At 52.2% G+C, this 19,881-nt stretch overlaps 1 protein-coding gene across 3 annotated transcripts in view; it reads left to right on the top strand.

Annotated features, from left to right (window-relative positions):
- The window catches only part of RAB26 (RAB26, member RAS oncogene family), an 86,179-nt gene that overhangs the window by 60,556 nt on the left and 5,742 nt on the right, over window positions 1–19,881 (top strand). For all 3 annotated transcript variants that reach the window (XM_053275950.1, XM_053275951.1, XM_053275949.1), the window contains exons 4-5: window positions 1,792–1,858; window positions 4,127–4,179. In XM_053275950.1, coding sequence (XP_053131925.1) covers window positions 1,792–1,858; window positions 4,127–4,179 — 120 coding nt within the window. The remainder of the gene's footprint in view (window positions 1–1,791; window positions 1,859–4,126; window positions 4,180–19,881) is intronic.

The following is a 19,881-nucleotide window of genomic DNA, read 5'->3' as shown; positions in this document are numbered from 1 at the left end:
TGAGCCATTTTGGAAGGGCGGTATATAAATCTAATAAATAAATCTAATAAATAAATAAATCACTGCTAAATAATAGTAACACGTTCGGCTTTTCAAAAAAGTAATAATGACATACCATTCCGGGTGAAGATGGATTTCGTATTTAAAGAGCGATCCCAGCAAGATCTTCCCCCATGGCGCGATCTCAGCCTCACGGTCAGCATGGAAGGGGCTCGAGAGGCCTTCTAGTCCACCCCCACCCTGTTGTTCAATACAGGGAACTGCTCTGTATCTGGACAGCCATCTGTCAGGCTTGTGGAGAATGTGTTCCATCACCGCTGAGCAATCGCTGCCCAGAGACACAAGTTTGGGGCAGTATAGAAATATTTTAAATAACTTTTTTAAAAAAAATCTAAACATTAAGCTGCCTTCTGCTGAGTCAGACCATCGGTTTACCTATCTCAGTATTGTCTGCTCTGACTAGCTGCAGTTCTGTTGGGTTTCAGGCATTCCAATGGTCGGACTCGGTAGAAGGCAGCTTCCTCTGTTCCTATGACTTCTTAAAACTCTTATTATAATTTTTTTAATGTGCTGGGAGGAAGCCGTGAATTAAGCCGCCCTTGGTTCTTTGGGCTCTGCGTGGATCCTGGCAGAGAAGCCCCCGCCCCAGCCCTGGCGAAAACACATCAGTCCCTCAAAGGCCGATGAGTTTAATGATGCCCTTCTGACGGTCCTTCCCCACTGCAGAAATGCCCTGCATGCTCTCGGTCAAGTCAAGTGGAGGAGTTTGCCTCCGGATTCTGCTGCCGGGTGGAGGGACGGCGCAGACAGGCCTGCTTGGGAAATGTATGATTCCTGTCCCCTGCTGCCTGTAACGGTCTCAATCAGCGCTCCTCCTCCACGGGCTGTGGAAATTAATTAATTGTGTCTCTGATTGATCAGACCCTTCACTGCCTCAATGAAAAGGACACACTTCCCCAAGAACCGCCTTGGTGATGGAGAGGGGAGTTTGACTTTCGGTTTGCTTCCAGAAAGAAGGACTTTATGTGTCGTCTTCCCATCATTTTTCAAAGGACACACAATTCTGCCGCCCGTCAAGGACAGCTGGGAGCCAGCAGCTCCCTGGGGAGAGGCCAGTGTGCTCCAGAGCCTTGACCAGCCTTGGTCCGTGGCCAGAGGCTGCTTCTCTGCTGCCCTGCCTGCCTGCCCGCAGAGCAGGGTCCAGGAGTGGCTCATCCTAAGGAGCCAGAGGGGAGCCAAAGGAGGGGCCGCTGCCTCTGGTTGTGCCTCTCTCTCCAATCCCAGCCCGCCCTGGTGTGAATGAGAGCCGTGTTGCCTGCAGGCTGGCCATTCGTCAGGTAGAGCTGTGTGGTTAGCCAGGCAGCACGACCTGACAAATGGCCAGCCTGCAGGCAGTGTGGCTCTCCAGTGGGTGAGAAGAGCCCTTGGAGCTGCTGCCAGGAAGCAGAGGCCGCTGCGCCTCCTTGGGTGCCCCCCTGGCTTGTTAGGATGAGCCGCTGCTGCTTATGAGAGAACATGAAGACTGCACCACTTTGGAGAGATTCATCAACTGCTGAAAAGGGCAGTAAGAAACATTCTGCACACAACTGAAGTTCTGCTATGAGACGATTTCCAGTCAAGATTTCCCACCAGCTTGGTGTTTGCTGCAAGGCTGAAGAGGATAAATCGGCCCATATTTTCCACTTTGGTTGACTTTCATGGCATCTACACATTTTTGGAAGGAGGAGGAAATGTTCTTCGCCATTTGGCTTCTCTCTCCTGAGATGTCTCCCTTCTTGCCTTCTTCCTCAGATCTGGGACACAGCTGGCCAGGAGAGGTTTCGTAGCGTCACGCACGCATACTACCGGGACGCCCACGGTAAGAAGCATGGCACTTTTTAAACTTCCTGGTTTTAAAAATCCAGTGTAGGGCACAACACCAAGGAAAGCATCTCTGCCTTAATGATGGCTATAATGTAGGGCGGTTCTTCATCAGTTTGCATTCCAGGTTGAAAGTTGTGCTTTTGTGGGGCGGGGTGGGAGAAGGAGGGAGATCTGTTTCTCCCAACACTCTTAAATGGTGGGGATGTCCACCTTTTCCCAATCCTATCGTTATTTGCTTCGCTTGTCTTTGATGCAGAACCATTTCTTTCTTCTGAGCACTGCTTTGCCTTCATGCTGGATTAGTCGTCTGGGATCATGGAGCAGACAGGATGGTTTAAAGGTGGTCAGTGCTAGGTAGGCAGCCGTATGTGCTGATGGTGGGATATGTGGCCACAATCAAGCAGCTGGCAGCCAGCTGATCATCTCTGACTGGTCAATTGGCTGGCCTGCGAAGCCAGTTGGAAAGGGAAAGGAAGAAAGGTTGCATCCAGGATGAAAAGCCCCAGCCTGCTTTTGCAGCAGTTTTTAGGAAGAATCACTTTTCTCCTGCTTGCTTCACTGCTTTCTGCACGCAGTCCAAGGGCACAGAACAGGCTGCGTTCTCCTCCTGGTTGTCGTCTGCTCCTTTGTAGTGTGACGTTCTGACCCTTCTGGGAAGACGACGTGAGGGGCATCGTATGCACGCTCCCTCTCCCTCTCTCTCTGTGCCCCCTCCTGAGAGAGAGCCAAGAGGCTGCTCCGTTGGGTGCGGTTTCACTGGACCTGGCCCAGTTCTGGCGTCAGGCTCCCTGCCTCTGTTGTGTGTTCTGAACTTGCCGAGTTGCACTACAGAATTCCTAATGGAGCGCGTGGAGGCATGAAAGGCCCCTTCAAAGTGTCAAGGCCTGAAAGGAGGCCGCGATGGTGCCTCTTGCTACAAAGCGTGTTCTGATCGGAGTTCCCCTCAAAGGCAGGCAGGCAGGCAGGCCCTGTGAAATGCCTTGATGTCTGGCTCTGCTAATTAGCAAGGGGGAGATTTCCACCTGGGCCGGGAGCTTCACCGGTTGGCAGTTGTGGGGAGCTGCGGTTGCTGCAACTCTGCTGGCTCTGCAGAACAAGAAGCACTGAGCAGAGGCTTGTCCTAAGGGGCCAGTGGGGTGGGGGGCCATCCCAAGGGAGGCCCAGCTGCTTCCTGGCCCCAGGGCCAAAGCCAGAAAGCCGTCTGTAGGAGAAGGCAAGGTCAAGGTTGCACGTGCAAAGGTCGGTGCGGGTCGGCAGTCCAGTAAGAGCAGGCGAGAAGCCTGGTCAGGAGCCAGAGGCCGTAGACAGGAGGAGGCAAAGGCGAAGTCAGGCAGTCGCAGGCGAGAAGGCTTGGCAAGGAAGTGGCTTCAGCAGCTGCTCCTTCAAGGCTGAGCTCTTCCCTAGACCTGCTCCAGGTCTCCAGTTTCAGGCTCCTCCCACCTCTTCATTTATGGGGACGGCGACCCGTCCCTTCTGTGCAGGCTTCTCCAGGTGTGTGTGTGGGGGGGGGCAGTGATTCCTCCTCTGTTGGCTGCAGCTCCAGGGAGTCCTCAGAGTCAAAAGATGGAGGCAGTCGAGCATCTTCTGGGTGAGATGGTTCTTCTGGATCAAGGGCCTCTGGGGGTGCCAGCTCTCCTGCGTCCCCTTCCTTGTCTTCTGACACTGCTGGCTCGGACTTCCTGGGTGGGTCCTCGGGACTGTGGGACAAGGGTCCAGCAAGAGTCCTCATCCCCGGAGCTCTTGCCACACGGGCCTGGTGGGTGGTCCAGGTGGCTTGGGTTCATGACAGGCATGGGGTCCCGTGCTCAAACACCCAGATGCCCTTGGGTGTTATGCTCATCTCCTCAGCAGGATGTGGTGGAGCTAGCTAGCCATCACTGGTGCACTGGTGATCAAAGGTATGTTGCCTCTGGACGTGGATGTTCCATTCTGGGCTGTTGTGCTGAGTAGCCATTGATAGATTTATCCTTCCTGAATTTGCCCGATCCCCTCTTTCAAACCATTTGTGCTGGTAGCTATTCTGTCATCCTGTGGCAGTGAATTCCACAGGTTAGTTATGCACTCTGTGAGGAACTTACTTCTGAATGCATTAATCAGTCATATTTTCATTGGATGACCGCAAATGCTTGTGTTTTGGAAGATGATGAATCATTTCTTTCTGCATATGGTTGGTCACTTGATAATCCGAAAGCATCTCTAAGGTTTCCCCCCAACTTAAAACTGCCAGCCTCTTAATTGTGACCCATGTCTCTTTCCCTCTCAGCTTTGCTGTTGCTTTATGACGTCACAAACAGAGCATCCTTTGACAACATCCAGGTAAGCCTCGACACGTCTTGGCCTCACTGATGGCCTCACTGCTCGAAGCATATGGAATATGATGCCTCTTTGTCAGGGCAAATCTAATGCATTTTGTTCAAGGAGAGACCAGAACCATCTTCTGCATCCAGCTCAAAATAACCTCTTTTAAAGTCCCTGAAAAATTACTGCAGGCATTGAGGGACTTGCAGTCTGTCTCTAGCCTTGATGCTGAGGTCTGTGCACAATCCAGTGTGTTGCTGGCAAGACCGGCTGAAATGAAGCGTGTCGGAGGTGCAGGTGGACAGAGCCTGATGAATTATTGAAAGGTGTGAAGCCCAAACACAAGAAGCACTCTAAGAATCAAAACACTCCAAAAGATCTTTAGTACACAGTGGTAAAGATAATGTCGACACATGCCCAGCTATAAAAACCTGCCCCTGCTCCCTGCATCCAGTTCAAAAGAGATGGGCGGGGAATATGCTTGATTTCCGCACCCCACCAGCACCTGGAAATCTGGCTGCTGCCGCCTCCGCATTTGCAACTCCTTTTGGGATGATGTGTCAGGAAAGGAGGACTTCTTGTGACTCCCATGACCCACTGTGCAGGCCCAAGAGAGTATGCAGCAGGGCCAGAGTGTCAGCTGGGCATCCAGGATGTACTGAGTTCAAGTCCCTGGCGTCTCCAGTTATGGCAGTACCCAAGATGTTGTTGGGACTTCAACTCCCATAATCCATAGCCACAAAATAGCCTCTGGCCATTGTGGCTGGGGATTCTGGGAGATGAAGTCCAACAAGGTCTGGGGACCCAAGGCGGAGGCACCCCCACCCCCCATCCTGCCTGAGTTACTGGGTTTGAGTTGTAAGACGGGAGGAGGTGACCAAGCTGAAGCCCCCCAGCTGTGTTTGGTCAACAGCTCCCATCATCCCTAAGAACATAAGAACAGCCCTGCTGGGTCAGGCCCAAGGAAGCCCATCTAGTCCAGCATCCTGTTTCACACAGTGGCCCACCAGATGCCCCTGGGGAGCCCACAGGCAAGAGGTGAGGGCACGCCCTCCCTCCTGCTGTTGCTCCCCTGCAACTGCTACTCAGAGGCATCCTGCCTTTGAGGCTGGAGGTGGCCCACAGCCCTCCGACTAGTAGCCATTGACGGACCTCTCCTCCATGAAGTGATCCAAACTCCTCTTAAAGCCTTCCAGGTGGTTGGCTGTCCCCACATCTGAGCCCCTGCCTCCCCCATAGTCTCTCTCAGACTTCTCTCGGAGATGCTGCCAGGGAGGGAACTTGGGACCTCAGATGCTCTTCCCAGACAGTGCTCCCATGTGGTCTCCCATTCAAATGCAACCAAGGCAGATCCTGCTTAGCAAAGGGGACAATTCATGCTCCCTGCCACAAGACCAGCTCTCCTCCCTTGACTTGAGTTTTATACAGGCAGGTGGGAAACGTGGGGTCAGATCACACTCCCTTGAGGCGCAACCCAGTTCCAGAAGGGGGCAAAGCAAGCCAGAGTCATTGGTCATGCAGGGAACAAGAACAGGAGACTCCTTGTTTGGGGAGAGAAGATGGTGTTCTTTAAATCCAAAGTGCATTTGGTTAATCCACGCTGAATGTCTTGCGTAAGCCTGCAGTTCAGTGGTGGGAAGTCACCAGGTCTGGAACCGGGAGACCCAAAGCCGTGCAGAAAGAGGGATGTTGCAAGGGTGGCAAGAGGCAGGTGTGGTCCTGTTTTGCAATGCAGGGGCCCAACCGCATGGTCCCCGATCTCCCCTGCGCCTGGTGGGCCTGGAGCCCAGCGCCAGACAACGGATCTTCTGCTGGCATTTCATTATGCAAATGCTTTGGCACTGTGTGGTGTCTCTGTTTGTTAATATCATCTTAGATGTTTTCAAAGGGGCTAATAATTACCGTATTCTCTCCCAGTTCAAATAGAAATAGACATCTGCTCATTTAAATATTTCTTCTATTCCACAATTAAAGTTTAGCCTCATGGAGGAAATCAATCTCAATCTCTCCCCCCCACCCCGCCCCCTTCCAGAGTTTTCTTGCCTTCCTGGTCTATGCTGCTCTGCTTTCACTGTTTGGTTTTGTCGGCTTTAATAGGGAGCATCCATAATTCAGTGGGAGAACGCCTGCTTTGCATGCCAAAGGCTCCAGGTTCAATCGCTGGCAGCATCTCCAGTTAAAAGGATCAAGGAGCCAGGAGTTGGAGAGGCCTCTGCCTGAGAGGTGGCCAGCCGCTGCCACTCAGAGTAGACAGTTCTAAGCTAGAGGGGTCAACGGCCTGCCTCAGCACACGGCAGCTGCATGAACAGAAGCATCTGAGCACAGGCTGGAGTAGCAGCTCAGGGCTACAGCAGCTGTTCTGCATGCCGGGGGCAGCCCCAGCAGAAACGAAAACCACCAGGAAGAGAACCAGGAAAGCAGCCCCCTGCCTTGAGGGGGTGAAGGGCCCCTCCCCTGGCTGTCCGAGGAGGAGGGAGTGTGGGCCTCGAGGGGGACCAATGCTCTGCCTTGGCGGAAGGCGGCTGCCCATGACCCCCCCAGACCCGTAGTGGGGCTGCTGGGTGCCTTGCGGGGTCCCGCCTGGGGGGCCCAACGACGTGCCGGTTCCGTTCCAGGCAGAAAAACTGGGCTCTGCCATCTGTCCTGGGCTGCAAAGGATGTGCCTGCAGGGAGTGCATGGCTGGGTTTTTTGGCTGGGGGTCTAAGGGCAAAGAAAGAGGCACGGTTTTGCACAGCAGTGTTGCAAGCTTGGAGGTTTGGGCTTTTTATGCATGAACAATTTGTGTCTCTGGGTCGTTTGATGAATGTTGTCTTTGTTCAACGTGTGTGCAGGGAGACATTTATTTTGTGCCCCCCTAAGAGAAAGCAAGCCAGCCTCGGCCAAGGGTTCTCAAACTTGGGTCCTCAAATGTTGCCAGACTACAAACCCCATCATCCCCAGCCACAAAGGCCAGACCAGGAGGATGTATTTATTTTTATGATTATTCATTCATTTTTAAAACATATTTATATACCGCCCAAAACCTGTGTCTCTGGGCGGTGTGCAACGATAACGATACAAATTAAACAAAACGGAAAATGATTGGAATATTAAAATAAGTGAAAACCCAACATTAAAAACTGTTTTAATGGGATGTTATATGCCAGAAAACTCTGGTGAGCCAAGTTGGAGAACCCCTTGCCTGGAAGGAGGTCTCTGTCTCCGTCTCCTTCCCTTCCCTTCCCTTCTCTCCCTGTCAGTCCTTTGAGAAACAGCCAGTGAGGCCAGGAGGCTGCAATAGATTTGGGCCTGGAGCCGAGCAATTAGGACGGTTTAAGTCATTTCTGTTATTTGGAGTCCCAGGGAACTAATTCTCCACTCTCCACCTGTTTGTACGCGGTCTCCAGTCGTGGGTGGACGGCATTTGCATCATTATCAGCCTTTGCAACCTTCAGGCAATAATGGCGCTAATTGTGCTGCAAGTGCTCCCTGGCGCTGCCGGTTTCGATGGTCCTTGGCAGAGGACCGGGCTGGGCTTGAAGGCTCGCCGGGCAGAAGCTTCGGCTACAAAGCACGGCTCTCCTCCTCCTGGGCTCCGATAGGTGCCATCCGAGCCCTGAGGGAGGTGGTGCAGCCTCCCCGAAGCCGCCTTCCTGCTGGTTCTCGTGGGGCTGCTGAGTATTATCGGGGCACAAGAAGAGCCCTCCTGGGTCAGACCAAAGAGGGCCCCTCCAGACCAGCATTCGCTTTCTCACAAGGGGCAGCCCCTTGTCTCCAGGAAGCCCTAAAGCAGGGCAGGGGTGGGCCTCCCCCCACTGTTTGTGCCCCAGAAGCTGGTAGCATAGAGCCATTGTGAAGAGGAAGCCATTGATAGAAGACTTCTCCTCCTGCTCCTCCTCCGTAGCTATAATTGATCGGGGTGACACAAATGTCCCTGGGCCCCTGAGAAAGAGGGGCCCGTCGACTGCTTGACTGAATGCTCTTCACTCCCCCCACCGCACCTCCCCTACTCGCTGGCATGCAGAAGGCTCCAAGCTCCCTCCCTGGCAGCATCTCCAAGACAGAGCAGAGAGAGACTCCTGCCTGCAACCTTGGGGAAGCCGCTGCCAGTCTGTGTAGACAGTCCTGAGCAAGATGGGCCAATGGTCTGACTCAGTCGACGGCAGCTGCCTATGTCCCTGACCAGAGGACTCTGCTTCAAGTGAGATGAGTCCTCTCTGGGAGAGGGGAGGAGTGTCAGGAAGCATCCTTCCCTCCTCCTTCATGACTGACTAGTGCTAGCGCTGGTGTATAAATATACATGGTGACTGCAGTTGGTATACATGTTTTAATGCACATGTGCACAAGTGTGCATATGTCTGCATATGTAGGGAGTGTGTGATATTATTTGCACAGAAGTGAGAGAAGGGGCATGCTGAGAAGGTTTTGCTTTTCATGATGTCCTTGCATCCTCCACTGGGAGTTGAACCCCTCCCCCTTTTAAATAGCTCATTTTTAAAAATCCAAAGCGTCTGTTCTTTTCACTCCATTGTGTGCAAAAAAATAGATGGCAGATTAAGAGAAAGTGCAGATTTACCCTGTCTATAATTGCCAGAGACGCTGAGAAACATCCTCCAGCTAAATTGTTGCAGCCCACTATAAGGCAAGGCTGTGAACTCCTTTATAGACCTCTAATTTATCTCCCTTCTGCCTCTGAATTGGGTCGCGCTGGGCGTGTGGAATTATCAGCTGCTCTCCGGCCCTGCTGCTAATGAAGTCTCTGAGCCCTTTGCATTTCTAATATTTTCCCCTGCATCGCTATTTTTAATTCCTTGTCACCTTTTGGCTGAGCCTGACTCTGGCGGTATTTGAGAGCCTAGAGCAGATTAAATGCATTAGCATCACTAAAGTCTTCAAGCTGTGGCATATCTTTGCAAGAGAGGATAGAGTTAAAGGGTTTTTGTGTCTCTGTGTGTGTGCGCGCGCGCGCTGTGGCTTACATACTGTGCCAAGCATCACTTCTTCAGTGTTCCGGTGTAAGTCCATTTCATGTCAGTTTCTTTTCCAAGAGGGATACTCTTGCCTAGGGTAGTGTCTGTGCCATGGGGCAGGGGTTTTAAAACTTGGGTCCCCAATGGCTGGAGATGATGGGAGTTGAAGTCCAGCAACATCCGGGGACCCAAGTTGGAGAACCCCTGCCGCTGTGGGGCCTGCAGGATGTCCAGAGCTTCCGCGCAGATGCCAAGCACGATCTTACTCCTCGTGCACACACTGCTGCTGCTGCATCGGGCTTCTGCACAACCTTACCTTCTGTACACAGCCGAACAGGGACCTTGTGTGGTTTTCACAGCGCCACCTGCTGAAAATTCTCGGTATGCCGGGGGTCTGAACCCAGGTTAAGCCAACATATTGTGGTTGTGGGTAGTGCGTGGCCTGGGACTAGTATTTGCCTTGGCCGTGGTCTTGATAAACCTGGAGAGCTAACCAGGGAGGCTTGAGGAGAGCAGCTTCCAAAGGAGCTTCCAAAGGACACTTGCCTTTTATTAATCTGCCACAGCGACGTCTCTGACACATCTGACACTCTGAGGATTAAGCACCTGAACATTCAGCTTTTCAGCTTTGAGAGTGTTTCCTGGATAAACTGGCTGGAACATTTGTCTCTTTGAGAGATGCCACTTTGGGTGATCTGGCTACTTCAGAGCTGCTTTTGACACTTCCGTTCTACTCCAGGCCTGGCTTCTTCTTTCTTCCCAGGGCTTCCAAACACACCTCCTAGCCGACACTGCCTTGCTTCTGGATGTTGCTACAGCAGCAGAGAAATGGAGGAGGAGAGCCACATTTAAGCTGCTGCATGTACATGCTAGTGGAGGTTGCTTTCTCAAAACTGGGGTTTTGCCCATTGGGGAATGCAAACAGAAGAGCAAAGTGTTGCCTATGAAACGGCCCCAGTTTCCTGTGGCAAACGGAGGCAGGAAAAACAGAGTGGTGTCTGTTCTTCACTTCAAAATGAAAAATCTCTGCCAAGGAAAGGGGAATTCTTCATCTTGCATGCATTTTGCAAAATTAGCACTCCTTAGTTCCATCACTGCTGGTCCTGGGGAAGGGTAGGGAATTGTTCTGATTGGTGGAAGGCGTGGGTATGTTTTCCCTACAGTATTAGGGGCGGATCCTTCCTCACATGTAGCAGCTAATGCTGGTAGAGGGAAGCTCCCCTGCTGTGTTCAGAAAGTGCTCCTCTCCTCCTGAGAAAACCCCCTCTGTATCCCCATATGCCCTGGAGAGAATCTATCTATGTGGTCGCTAAGAGCCGACACTGGCTGGACAGCACTTAATCAATCAATCAGTCCCCATATGTGGCTTCTGACCTCTTCTTTCCTCAAATGTGTGTGATCAACAAAGGCCCAGGGATGGATTTTTGGTATGAGGCTGCCTTCTAATTAACTTTTAGACTATTTCCCCCTAGCAGCACCCAAAGCAGTTTGCAGTCAGCAAAAGCACAACTTACAACACGTCCAGAGTTTACAGGTGGTCCTTCGCCATGAGGACCTCCTCGGCGGAGGCGTGGGACTGGGGCTGAGCAGCGTGTGACAGAGGCAGGGAATCGGTGAGGCCGGCTATTGACGAAGGAGGGCGTCCCCTTCTCTGTGCCAGTCCTAATGAGCTTCATTTCTCCAAGGAGGCCCGGCTGCAGCTGGGCAGGCACTGACCCTCGGAGACCAGCACTGCTCATTAACGCAGCCAGGCAGCTTCACTGGGGCCGCAACCTTTCCGTGGGCTGGAAACCCTCCCTGTGGGCTGCTCTGGGAAGCGAGCCTTCATTAGCCGCACCGGCTGCCCCTCCATGTCTCGGAGAAGGTGCTGTGTGTAGCCCTGCTCAGAAGTGATACAAAGCAGGGAGGCGGTATTGGTGTGCAGCGGGGCTGCACAGCATAAGGCCCAAGGAGGGGCGTGGATCTGGCCCAGGGAGACCCATTTGTGGGCCTGCAGGAGCTCCTGGCTTGTCCCATTGAAGAGCAGGAGCAGCCACTCAGGGCAGTTGGCTGCTTGCGAGCAGAAGAGATGCTGACAGACAGGGCAGCAGTGGGCCGAAGAATGAGCCCCTTGCTGCAGCTCCCGGTCAGTTCTGTCTCCTCTGGGGGGGGCCATCCTATGTGCCCTTCAAAAACTGCCTTAGGGCACCAGCCTGTGCGTTCTTCCTTGGAAATACGTCCTGCAAGGCGCCCAATAAGGCTTTCTCCCTGGTGAGCGCGCCTCGCGGGAGGAGAGGACTTGACGTTTGACGTTTGAGGAGAGGACTTGACTAGCTGAGTGGGGAGAGGGCCTATTTCCCAGCCCCTGTTCTTGGCTAAAATTATGGGTCCCATGATGGGGTGGGGGGAAGGTCCACTAGGAGCTGATAATTGCATTCATGGTCAGTTTTAATGTGACAGTGTGCTGAAAATGGGCCTTGGTCCCTGCACACCAGGTCATGGTTGGTTGTGGCCCACTGGGGCACATAAGCAGGCCCTTCGAAGCTCCATCCCTGCATTGGTACGACTGGCCTTGATCCAGTTTTGCTTGCACACTTGCATTGCAGACAGAGGAGTCGGCCTGTTTCAAGGTTAAGAGCTGGTCTGGTGGCCGCGGGCAGGACTGGTCCCCTGTGCTAAGCAGGGTCTGCCCTGGTTGCATTTGAATGGGAGACTAGAAGTGAGAGCCCTGCAAGAGATTCCCCTTAGCAGGGGATGGAGCCGCTCTGGGAAGAGCATCGGGGTTCCAAGTTCCCTCCCTGGCATCATCTCCAAGATCGGGCTGAGAGAAATTCCTGCCTTGGAGAAGCCGCTGCCAGTCTGGGTAGACAATACTGAGCAAGATGGACCAGCGGTCAGACTCAGTATATGGCAGCTTCCTATGTTCCTATCCCCATAACAACTTGAGGGGGGCGGTCAGATGAGGCTGAGCAGTGGCCAGGGCCTGGGCCCCACAGTCAGGTCTGAGAGTGCCAGATTCCAACCACACCATTAAACCGTGGCACCCGCTTGGCCCTCCCGAGACTCCGCGGCTGCCTCCGCGCTGGGCCTCTTCCTTCCTCCTCTTTTGTCACCAGGCCATATAAATCATCTCTGCCAGCGCCTGTCGCTGCCTCTTTATCTCTCCCCAAATTGGCTTTTTCTGCGGCTTCCGTCTTCTCCCTCGGCGGCCCCGTTATCCGCTCCCGGCTGCCTCCTGACCTTTCAAGAAGGTGTGATAAAAGTCTTGGCGGAATTTTGTCCACCCAGATGCTTTTATCTCTCCAAGTGGCTGCACAAGGCACATTTCCTTGGGCCTGGAAATGACGCTGGGCCTGTGGATAAAGGCCAGCAGTTGACCTTGGGGACTCAACCATGGTCGGCCGACCACTCCAGCCACCTGCCTGGAAACAGCTGGGCGCACTTCAGCCCCATTCTGACAGTTTTCCCCCTGCCCCATTCTCTGAGCATGTCTAGGGAGCTGCAGCTGCTGAGTACACCTCCCCACATCTGCGTGTTCAGCTGAAGGTGTGAGAAAGGGCCCCCTCTGTGTGTTCATGTTGGGGGTCCCACCCAGCTGGTTCCTGAATCCTGTCCGCATATATGGCTCTCATAGGAATGTAGAAAGCTGCTTACCACCGAGTCAGACGCTTGGTCTATCTGACTTAGTATTGTCTACCCAGACTGGCAGTGGCTTCTCCAAGGTTGCAGGCAGGAGTCTCTCTCAGCCCTGTCTTGGAGATGCTGCCAGGGAGGGAACTGGGAACCTTCTGCATGCAAGCAGACAGGTGCTCTTTCCAGAGCGGTCCCATTCCCTCTGGGGAAGATCTTACGGTGCTCACACATGTGGTCTCCAATTCAAATGCAAACCAGGGCATACCCTGCTTAGCAAAGGGGACAATTCATGCTGACTGCCACACAACCAGCTCTCCTCACCTAGGTGCCACAGTGGTCACTGCAGGCAGCAGACTGAGGATACTGTTAAGTAGAAGAAGAAGGATGAATCTGAGGGCCTGCTTGATGATTAAGATCTTCCTTGGAGGCCCTTTTGCAAATTTGCCTGTCTTCAGTGGTGGCCAGGTGGTAACAGGGCCTTTTCGGTGGCGGTGCCTTAGCTTTAGAATGTCCTCTCCAGGTTGGCTTGCTGGCTGCCAGATCTGATTTCTCTTTGGTTCTAGGTGGAGCCCCTTTTTTATTGGCCTGGGCCTTTTACATCTCCTGACTTTCTAAGCCTTGAGTTTCGATTTGGTTTTGGAACTGGAGCATATGCACGGTTCTGCTCACTTTCTTTCTTTTCAAAATAATGCTTTTTTAATGACATAGACTTGGTTGGCCACTTTAGGCTTGTTTAAATGAGGAAAAGTGGGAAATGAATCCTTTAAAATAAATAGATTTGAATTTGTTCTGCTGTTGCCGTGCCGTTTAGACTACAGAGCAAGGTATGAAGTCCCCGTAATAAAAAGAAATCAATGCACAAAAGATCAGTGGTGAGATTTCCTGATGCCCTTTTCTTTTTTTCAAAGCAACCACAGGGGGCTTCGATCACCACTTTGATAATGAAAAATGGCACCTGGGAGAAAGTCTAAACCCCTTTGTGCTGTTCCCCTGATAGAAATGGTCTCCTCTCAAAAGCTTTTGAAACAACAACAAAAAAACTCCACTGTGGCTAACAGGAGTTTTGAGAGGCAGTCGGTTTTTATCAGTGGCCTTCCTGGGTACCACTTTCCTGAATAAATGAGCAGCCTCCCCACAGCTGCTTCGAAAGGCGTTGGGCATTCTGATCACAGACCTGCGTCATGTGGAATGAGCCCTGGGGCACGACCCACCCGTAAGTTCTCCTGCCTAAGCCCCATTAAAGCCAACGGGAGCGGAGCAACGCCGAAGTGTGCGTCGGTCTCTCTCTCTGTGTGTGTTTTCCTAGCGCAGAGTTTGCACAGCTGTTCTTATGGTGTAGAGGTCAGCTGGTAAACATGTCAGCAAAACCTGTTGAAATCTCAGGAGGCTGAGTGGGGTGGGCGCGGAGAGGCAGAGAGGAGAGGAATTTAGTGCTTGTCAAAGGACAGGGCAGGAGGCAGATCGAAATCTACCAGTAGAGCTCTGGTCAGGGCCACCGAGAGTGGGGGGTTTGGGACCTGGTGGCAAGACGTTTCGGGCCTCATCACCACGAGCCCTCAGCTGCCACTGCCATGTGCACGGCCGTGTGTGTGTGTGGAAGGTGAGCTGAGCACCCCCCTGTGGTGGCAGCGGCGGCAGGCGGAGCCTGACTGTCCGGTCCAGCGGCCGGCGCTCCAGCGTGCCTGCGCAGTTTGAATCGAGCAGGCTCAGTGGCCGCTCCTGCTCTGCCCGCCGTTGCCGCCAGAGGGGGTGCTCGGCTCACCCCCCAGCCATGCACATGGCAGCTAGAATTATTTTAAAGTTCGGCGGTTCGGCCTTGTGGCGGGAGGGCGGGCACAGGGGGGTGGCAGGAAGCAAGACAAAAATATATGCCACCTAGTCGGGGCCCGGGGCCCCTTCTGGACCACCGGGCCCTGGTAGTTTGTACCGGCTTCCCCCCACCCCTCATCGGCCCTGTCTCTGGGTGATCTTCAGGAGAGGGGGGGTTCCAGCTCCCAACTGCTTAGCCACAGCAAGAACAAAAGTGTATCTGGTTTTCGCTTTTAAATCCGAAGAAAATGGCTTTCTTAATTAAGCTGCTGAGAGCAAGAAGACTTGATGCAAAACCAGTGATGAATGTTTGTGTGACAGGATGGAGAGCTCAGTTCTGGTACTAAGAATTCCTGGGCTGAGGATACGCTCAGAGGCACCTTCGCTCTGAGTCTGTCTCCCCTCACGCTGAGCAACTGGTTTGCTTATTTATCCCCCGCCATCTTTCTCACAATTGACTCAGGTGGCTGGCAGTCAGTTTTAAAACACAACATAAAATAGAACAGTATAAAGAAATATTACACCTGAAACAGTTAAAAACCAGAAGCAAAGAGAAATCAGAGAGACCACACAGAGGAAGGAAGAACGCACTCAAAGAAAGAAGTCTTTAGCTGGCATCAAAAAACAGGCAGTGAGGGAGGTCTGTGAATCTCATGGGAATTCCAGAGTGTGCGTGTGGTGGGGGTAATGCCAGAAAAAGATATTTTCCGTGTTGCCGTGAGGTTCTTATAAAGAAGGCAACAAGGTTGTTCCTGCAGGCTGGTAGCCTGCCTGTTTCTGCTTCATGGGGCCAAGATCAATGGTGCAAAGTGAAGGTGGTTTTCCTTTGGAAAATTTGGGGGTGTCTGTCCCAGGATTAACACAGCTCCTTCTGCATTCTGGTTCCTGGTAAAATTAGCCGAGGCCGTGGGCAAGATCTCAGCCCTTTCTTGGAAGATAATTTGCACTCGTTGGCCCCACATTTCCATTTGCTTGCTGACAAGTGTTTATAATCAGCTTTCTGCAAACATCTCGTTAGCATCTGGGAGATTTTAATCTTCACAATGCATCTTTTTCCTGGTGCCATGACAGGCTCATTTGGGAAAGAATTAATGAGTTGTTGACAGTGGGAAACTTCCCGAGGATCTGAGGATCTAAGGGCATGTAAGGCTTTGCTAAGGCTAAGAATATGCAATAGCGATGCCGGGGAGGAGGGACTCCTCAGCAGAGGTGCAAGCCGTTACTACTAACCATGGTTAGTGCTTTGACCCTGGTTGAGATCCTGGTTAGTGCTTTGACCCCGGTTGAGATCCTAGGCCTACAGGAAAAGCATGGTTTAGCTTGTTGGACTAAGCCCTTCCCCCAGAAAAGTGTGAACAGGGAGATACCAGTTTGGCCTGCTGAGCGCCTTGCAAGCAGAGAGGCCATAGAGGCGCATAATCAGCCATAACCAGGTTTTGTTAGTCCAAAGGGAGAACTGCACAGCTCTACCTGACGGATAACCAACCTGCAGGCAGTGCAGCTCTCAGTCAGGGTGGGGGAGAGAGGAGCCAGCTGAGCTGCTGTTAATTTGTAAGAAGAGAATGCCATGTGGATGTCCAGCCTCGGCTCCTCAATTTCTGGGGCAGCAACCTCCAGCTTTCATTCAGAGCCATTAGAGGTAACAGCCCTAATCTTCAGTGCGAGAAGGGTTTGGCAGCCGGACAGCTATTTTCCATTTCTGTTCTCTCTTTCCTCTCCAATATTCATTTTAACACCAGCAGTAAATTGACAGGGCCGGGGGGGGGTTAGTAGAAGGAGAAATGCCCGCAGCTCCCCGGAGGCATCTGGTCGACCACTGTGTGAAACAGGCGCCTGGACAAGATGGGCCTGACCCCGCAGGGCCGTCCTTGTGCTCTTAAATGGATTTATATCCCTGCATCAATCCTGAAGGAGAGGTCATGAGGCATGTGGGGCAGGGGAGGGCGACTGAGTGCTCTGCAGCTGCTGGGGGGGCGGTTGGGGAGAGGAAGAGATGTGGCACCAGCACGCAGCATTGTGCCTCTTGGGAAGGCAAGGCGGCCGTGTGGTGGCATCTCTGGTGCGGGCCACTCTTTGGGGGCAAACTCACAGTGAACAATGATCACTTCCAAATAGATATTTTAAAATGAAACCTGCCCATCCCATTCACAGTGTGTTTCATGCACTTTGGGCCATTGTGGCTGGGGATGATGGGAGTTGTAGTCTAAGGACATCGGGGGACCCTCAGGTTGGAGACCCCGATGCAGGGTGCCAACGAGGCACTAATTGATATCCCGAGTCCTTCGGAAGGACTCGATGTCTGGATAAAACAAAGCTGTCAATAACACCTGTCTGACTGTGTAAACAACAATATAATGATACATTAAAAATAACAAATTGTTCTCTAGGCGGCTCACAACAGAGGATTAAAACACACAATAAAAACACATGACACATTAAATCATAACAGACAAAGAAGTGGGGAAGAAAATACAAAATACAATACAAAGCAGCTTAAAAACGCATTTTAAAATTAGTCAAAAAATCAGATCAAATCTGAAAATCAGAATGTAAAAGGCCTGGGTGAACAGCAAGGTCTTCACCTGGCGTCTAAAAGAACCAAGTGATGAAGCCAGGTGAACTTCACTGGGGGGGGCGAACCTCGCTTTGTTGCAGCTCCCCATGTGTGCTTGGGCGCACACTCTGGCACATAGCCCAGAAGGCGTTAGGACGGGGTGGACAAACAGCCCTCCAGCTGATCGGAGTTGTACTTCCACAACAGCTGGAGGGCCAAGTTTGCCTACCCCTAAGGAAATTCAATCTAGAATTTCCACTCGAGGCACAAATGACCAGGCTCAAACTCTCATACTGCGGACACATTATGCGAAGACCCAGCTCCCTTGAGGAGTCCATAATGCTGGAGAAAGTGGAAGGAAAGAGAAGAAGAGGATGGCCAGCAGCAAGGTGGATGGACTCGATTGTGACAGCAATGAATGCACCACTGGGAGACCTGAAAGGCCAAGTTGAAGACAGATCATCCTGGAGACAATCTATCTAGGTGGTCACTAAGAGTCGAAACAGACTTGAAGGCACTTCATCCATCCATCAATCAATCAAGTTAGGACATTGACCAGAGGCACACAGCAGACAAATGGATCTGAAGAGGCTTTCCAAAAGGAGGAAGGTTTTGACATCCACGCTTTTATTTCTTTAGTGCATAATGTAGATCCTGCCTTTCCCTTCCAGGCTGGAGGCAACTGGGGAAGTTAATAGGCAAATAATCTCACGGAAACCATTAAAATCTAATTAAAATAGTAAAAGCAGCAACCACAAATAACTGAAAAGTAGAGAGCTGCAGGCAGTGTGAAAACCCCAGAAAGTTTAAAACACACATCAGAATTAACATTTTAACATTTTCATCTGGCGACAGAGTTTGCACGACTCCAGGCCTTGGAGCCCCCTGAATAGGGGATGGGGTGGAGGACCTGGGAGGGGAGTCAGACGGGGCGGCGGCATCACCAACTCAGGCACCTGGAGACTGACTCCCTACCCTTGGGAACCCCCACTCGGGATGAAGCAGAAGAGCCCCAATCAGGATTTCCCTACCAAGGTTGGAGAGCTGGAGGACTCTTCCAAGGCCCTCTTGGCCATGATCGAAGCCCATCCCACCCTCAGTCATGCCGTAGGATCAGATGCCTGCCCCTTGAAGAGACGAAGGCGTGTTCCTGGGGCTGGAGTTGCTTCCCCTTTTGCTGGGATGCCCAGCTCTGCGCTGACCTTGGTCCTGAACTGTTGCCCTGGTTGCTGCCCAAGGCATGAGGTGTCCCTGGTCCTTGTTGCAGGAGAGACTGTGGCAGTGCCTGGGGCAAGACCACGATGCTGCCAATGAAGGAGCCAAACAAGCCACCTGTGGCAGGGAGTTCCACATGCTAAGTGTGACCATTGGATGGAACAAGGGACTGTACATCATGGCTTTCTTGCTCCCCTGCTGTTCATTTCAGCCGGGCCCTGTGGCACGGACTACCTAGCTGACGAGCATATTCCAAACTTACCATCCCATCACTCTGAAAGGGAGTGGGGCTTGACGACGACGGCATCCTCTGGAAGCGGAGAGTTTGGATCTTATGGCCTTTCCTTTAAACCTTGCTCACTACAGGGTGGCGCCAACCTGAGGCTCTCCAGATGCATCGGACTACAACTCCCATCACCCCCAGCTGCAGCTCCTTGTAGCTGGAGAGCTCTGGTTGGCTACCCCTGTTTCACTATGTCATTGGAGGATAGGAAGAGTAAGGTTGGTTCCATAAGAACAGCCCTGCTGGATCAGGCCCAAGAAGGCCAGCATCCTGTTTCCCACAGTGGCCCACCGGATGCTTCTGAGAAGCCCACAAGCAATTGATGAAGGCAGGCCCTCTCCTCTGCAACTGGGACTGAGAGGCATCCTGCCGCTGAGGCTGGAGGTGGCCTGTAGCCACCAGAGGAGTAGCCCTTGATAGACCTGTTCTCCTTCGTTTCCACCTCCAGGCAGTTGTACATTCCTAACGAAATCAGCAGAGCTGGTCTTGTGGCAGCCAGCATGAATGGTCCCCTTTGCTATGCAGGGTCTGCCCTGGTTTGCATTTGAATGGGAGACTACATGTGTGAGGATTGTAAGGTATTCCCCTTAAGGGATGGAGCCGCTCTGGGAAGAGCACTTGTATGCAGGAGGTTCCATTGCCCCACCAACCATACCCGGCATCTCCAAGATAGGTCTGGGAGAGACTCCTGCCTGCAACCTTGGAGGAGCCGCTGCCAGTCTGTGTCGACAGTCCTGAGCTAGATGGACCAATAGTCTGACTCAGTACATGGCAGTGTTCTATGTTCCTAGTGTTCGCAGCACAATAGAACACGTAACATCTCCGATGCAGAGAGCTGTTTTTCTGTTTCCAGAAATCTTGCAAATAACCCCCCCCCATATAGATAGATAGATAGTGTGTGTGTGTATATGTGTATATATATGTGTGTGTGTGTGTGTGTGTGTGTGTGTGTGTGTGTGTATATATCTTTAGCACCATCTTGTGCCAAAACCCAGCCATTGTGTAGAGAATATTCTGCACCAGCAGGCTGCTTCAGTGGAAAGTGTGTCTGTTTTGTGTGTCCCGTGGAAGCACCCAGTGCAGCTCACACCAAAAGAAAAAATAGGCGAGAATAAAACAGGAGCGTTAATTATCCTGCGGCACAAAATAACCCCAAAGCAACCAGCAAGCAGCTCAACAGGAGCCAGGCAAATGCCTCTTTCAGCAGACGTTTCTTCCTGCTCTGGCAAAAAAGTTAATTTATTTAACAGGACAATTGACCGGGCAGTTAATTTCTTTTTAATAGGACAAATCACTT

This window comes from Hemicordylus capensis, chromosome 13 (assembly GCF_027244095.1).
Source record: "Hemicordylus capensis ecotype Gifberg chromosome 13, rHemCap1.1.pri, whole genome shotgun sequence".
NCBI classification, from domain to species: Eukaryota; Metazoa; Chordata; class Lepidosauria; order Squamata; family Cordylidae; genus Hemicordylus; species Hemicordylus capensis.
The sequence above is the reverse complement of the archived record's forward strand: the minus strand, read 5'-3'. Positions and strand labels throughout refer to the sequence as shown.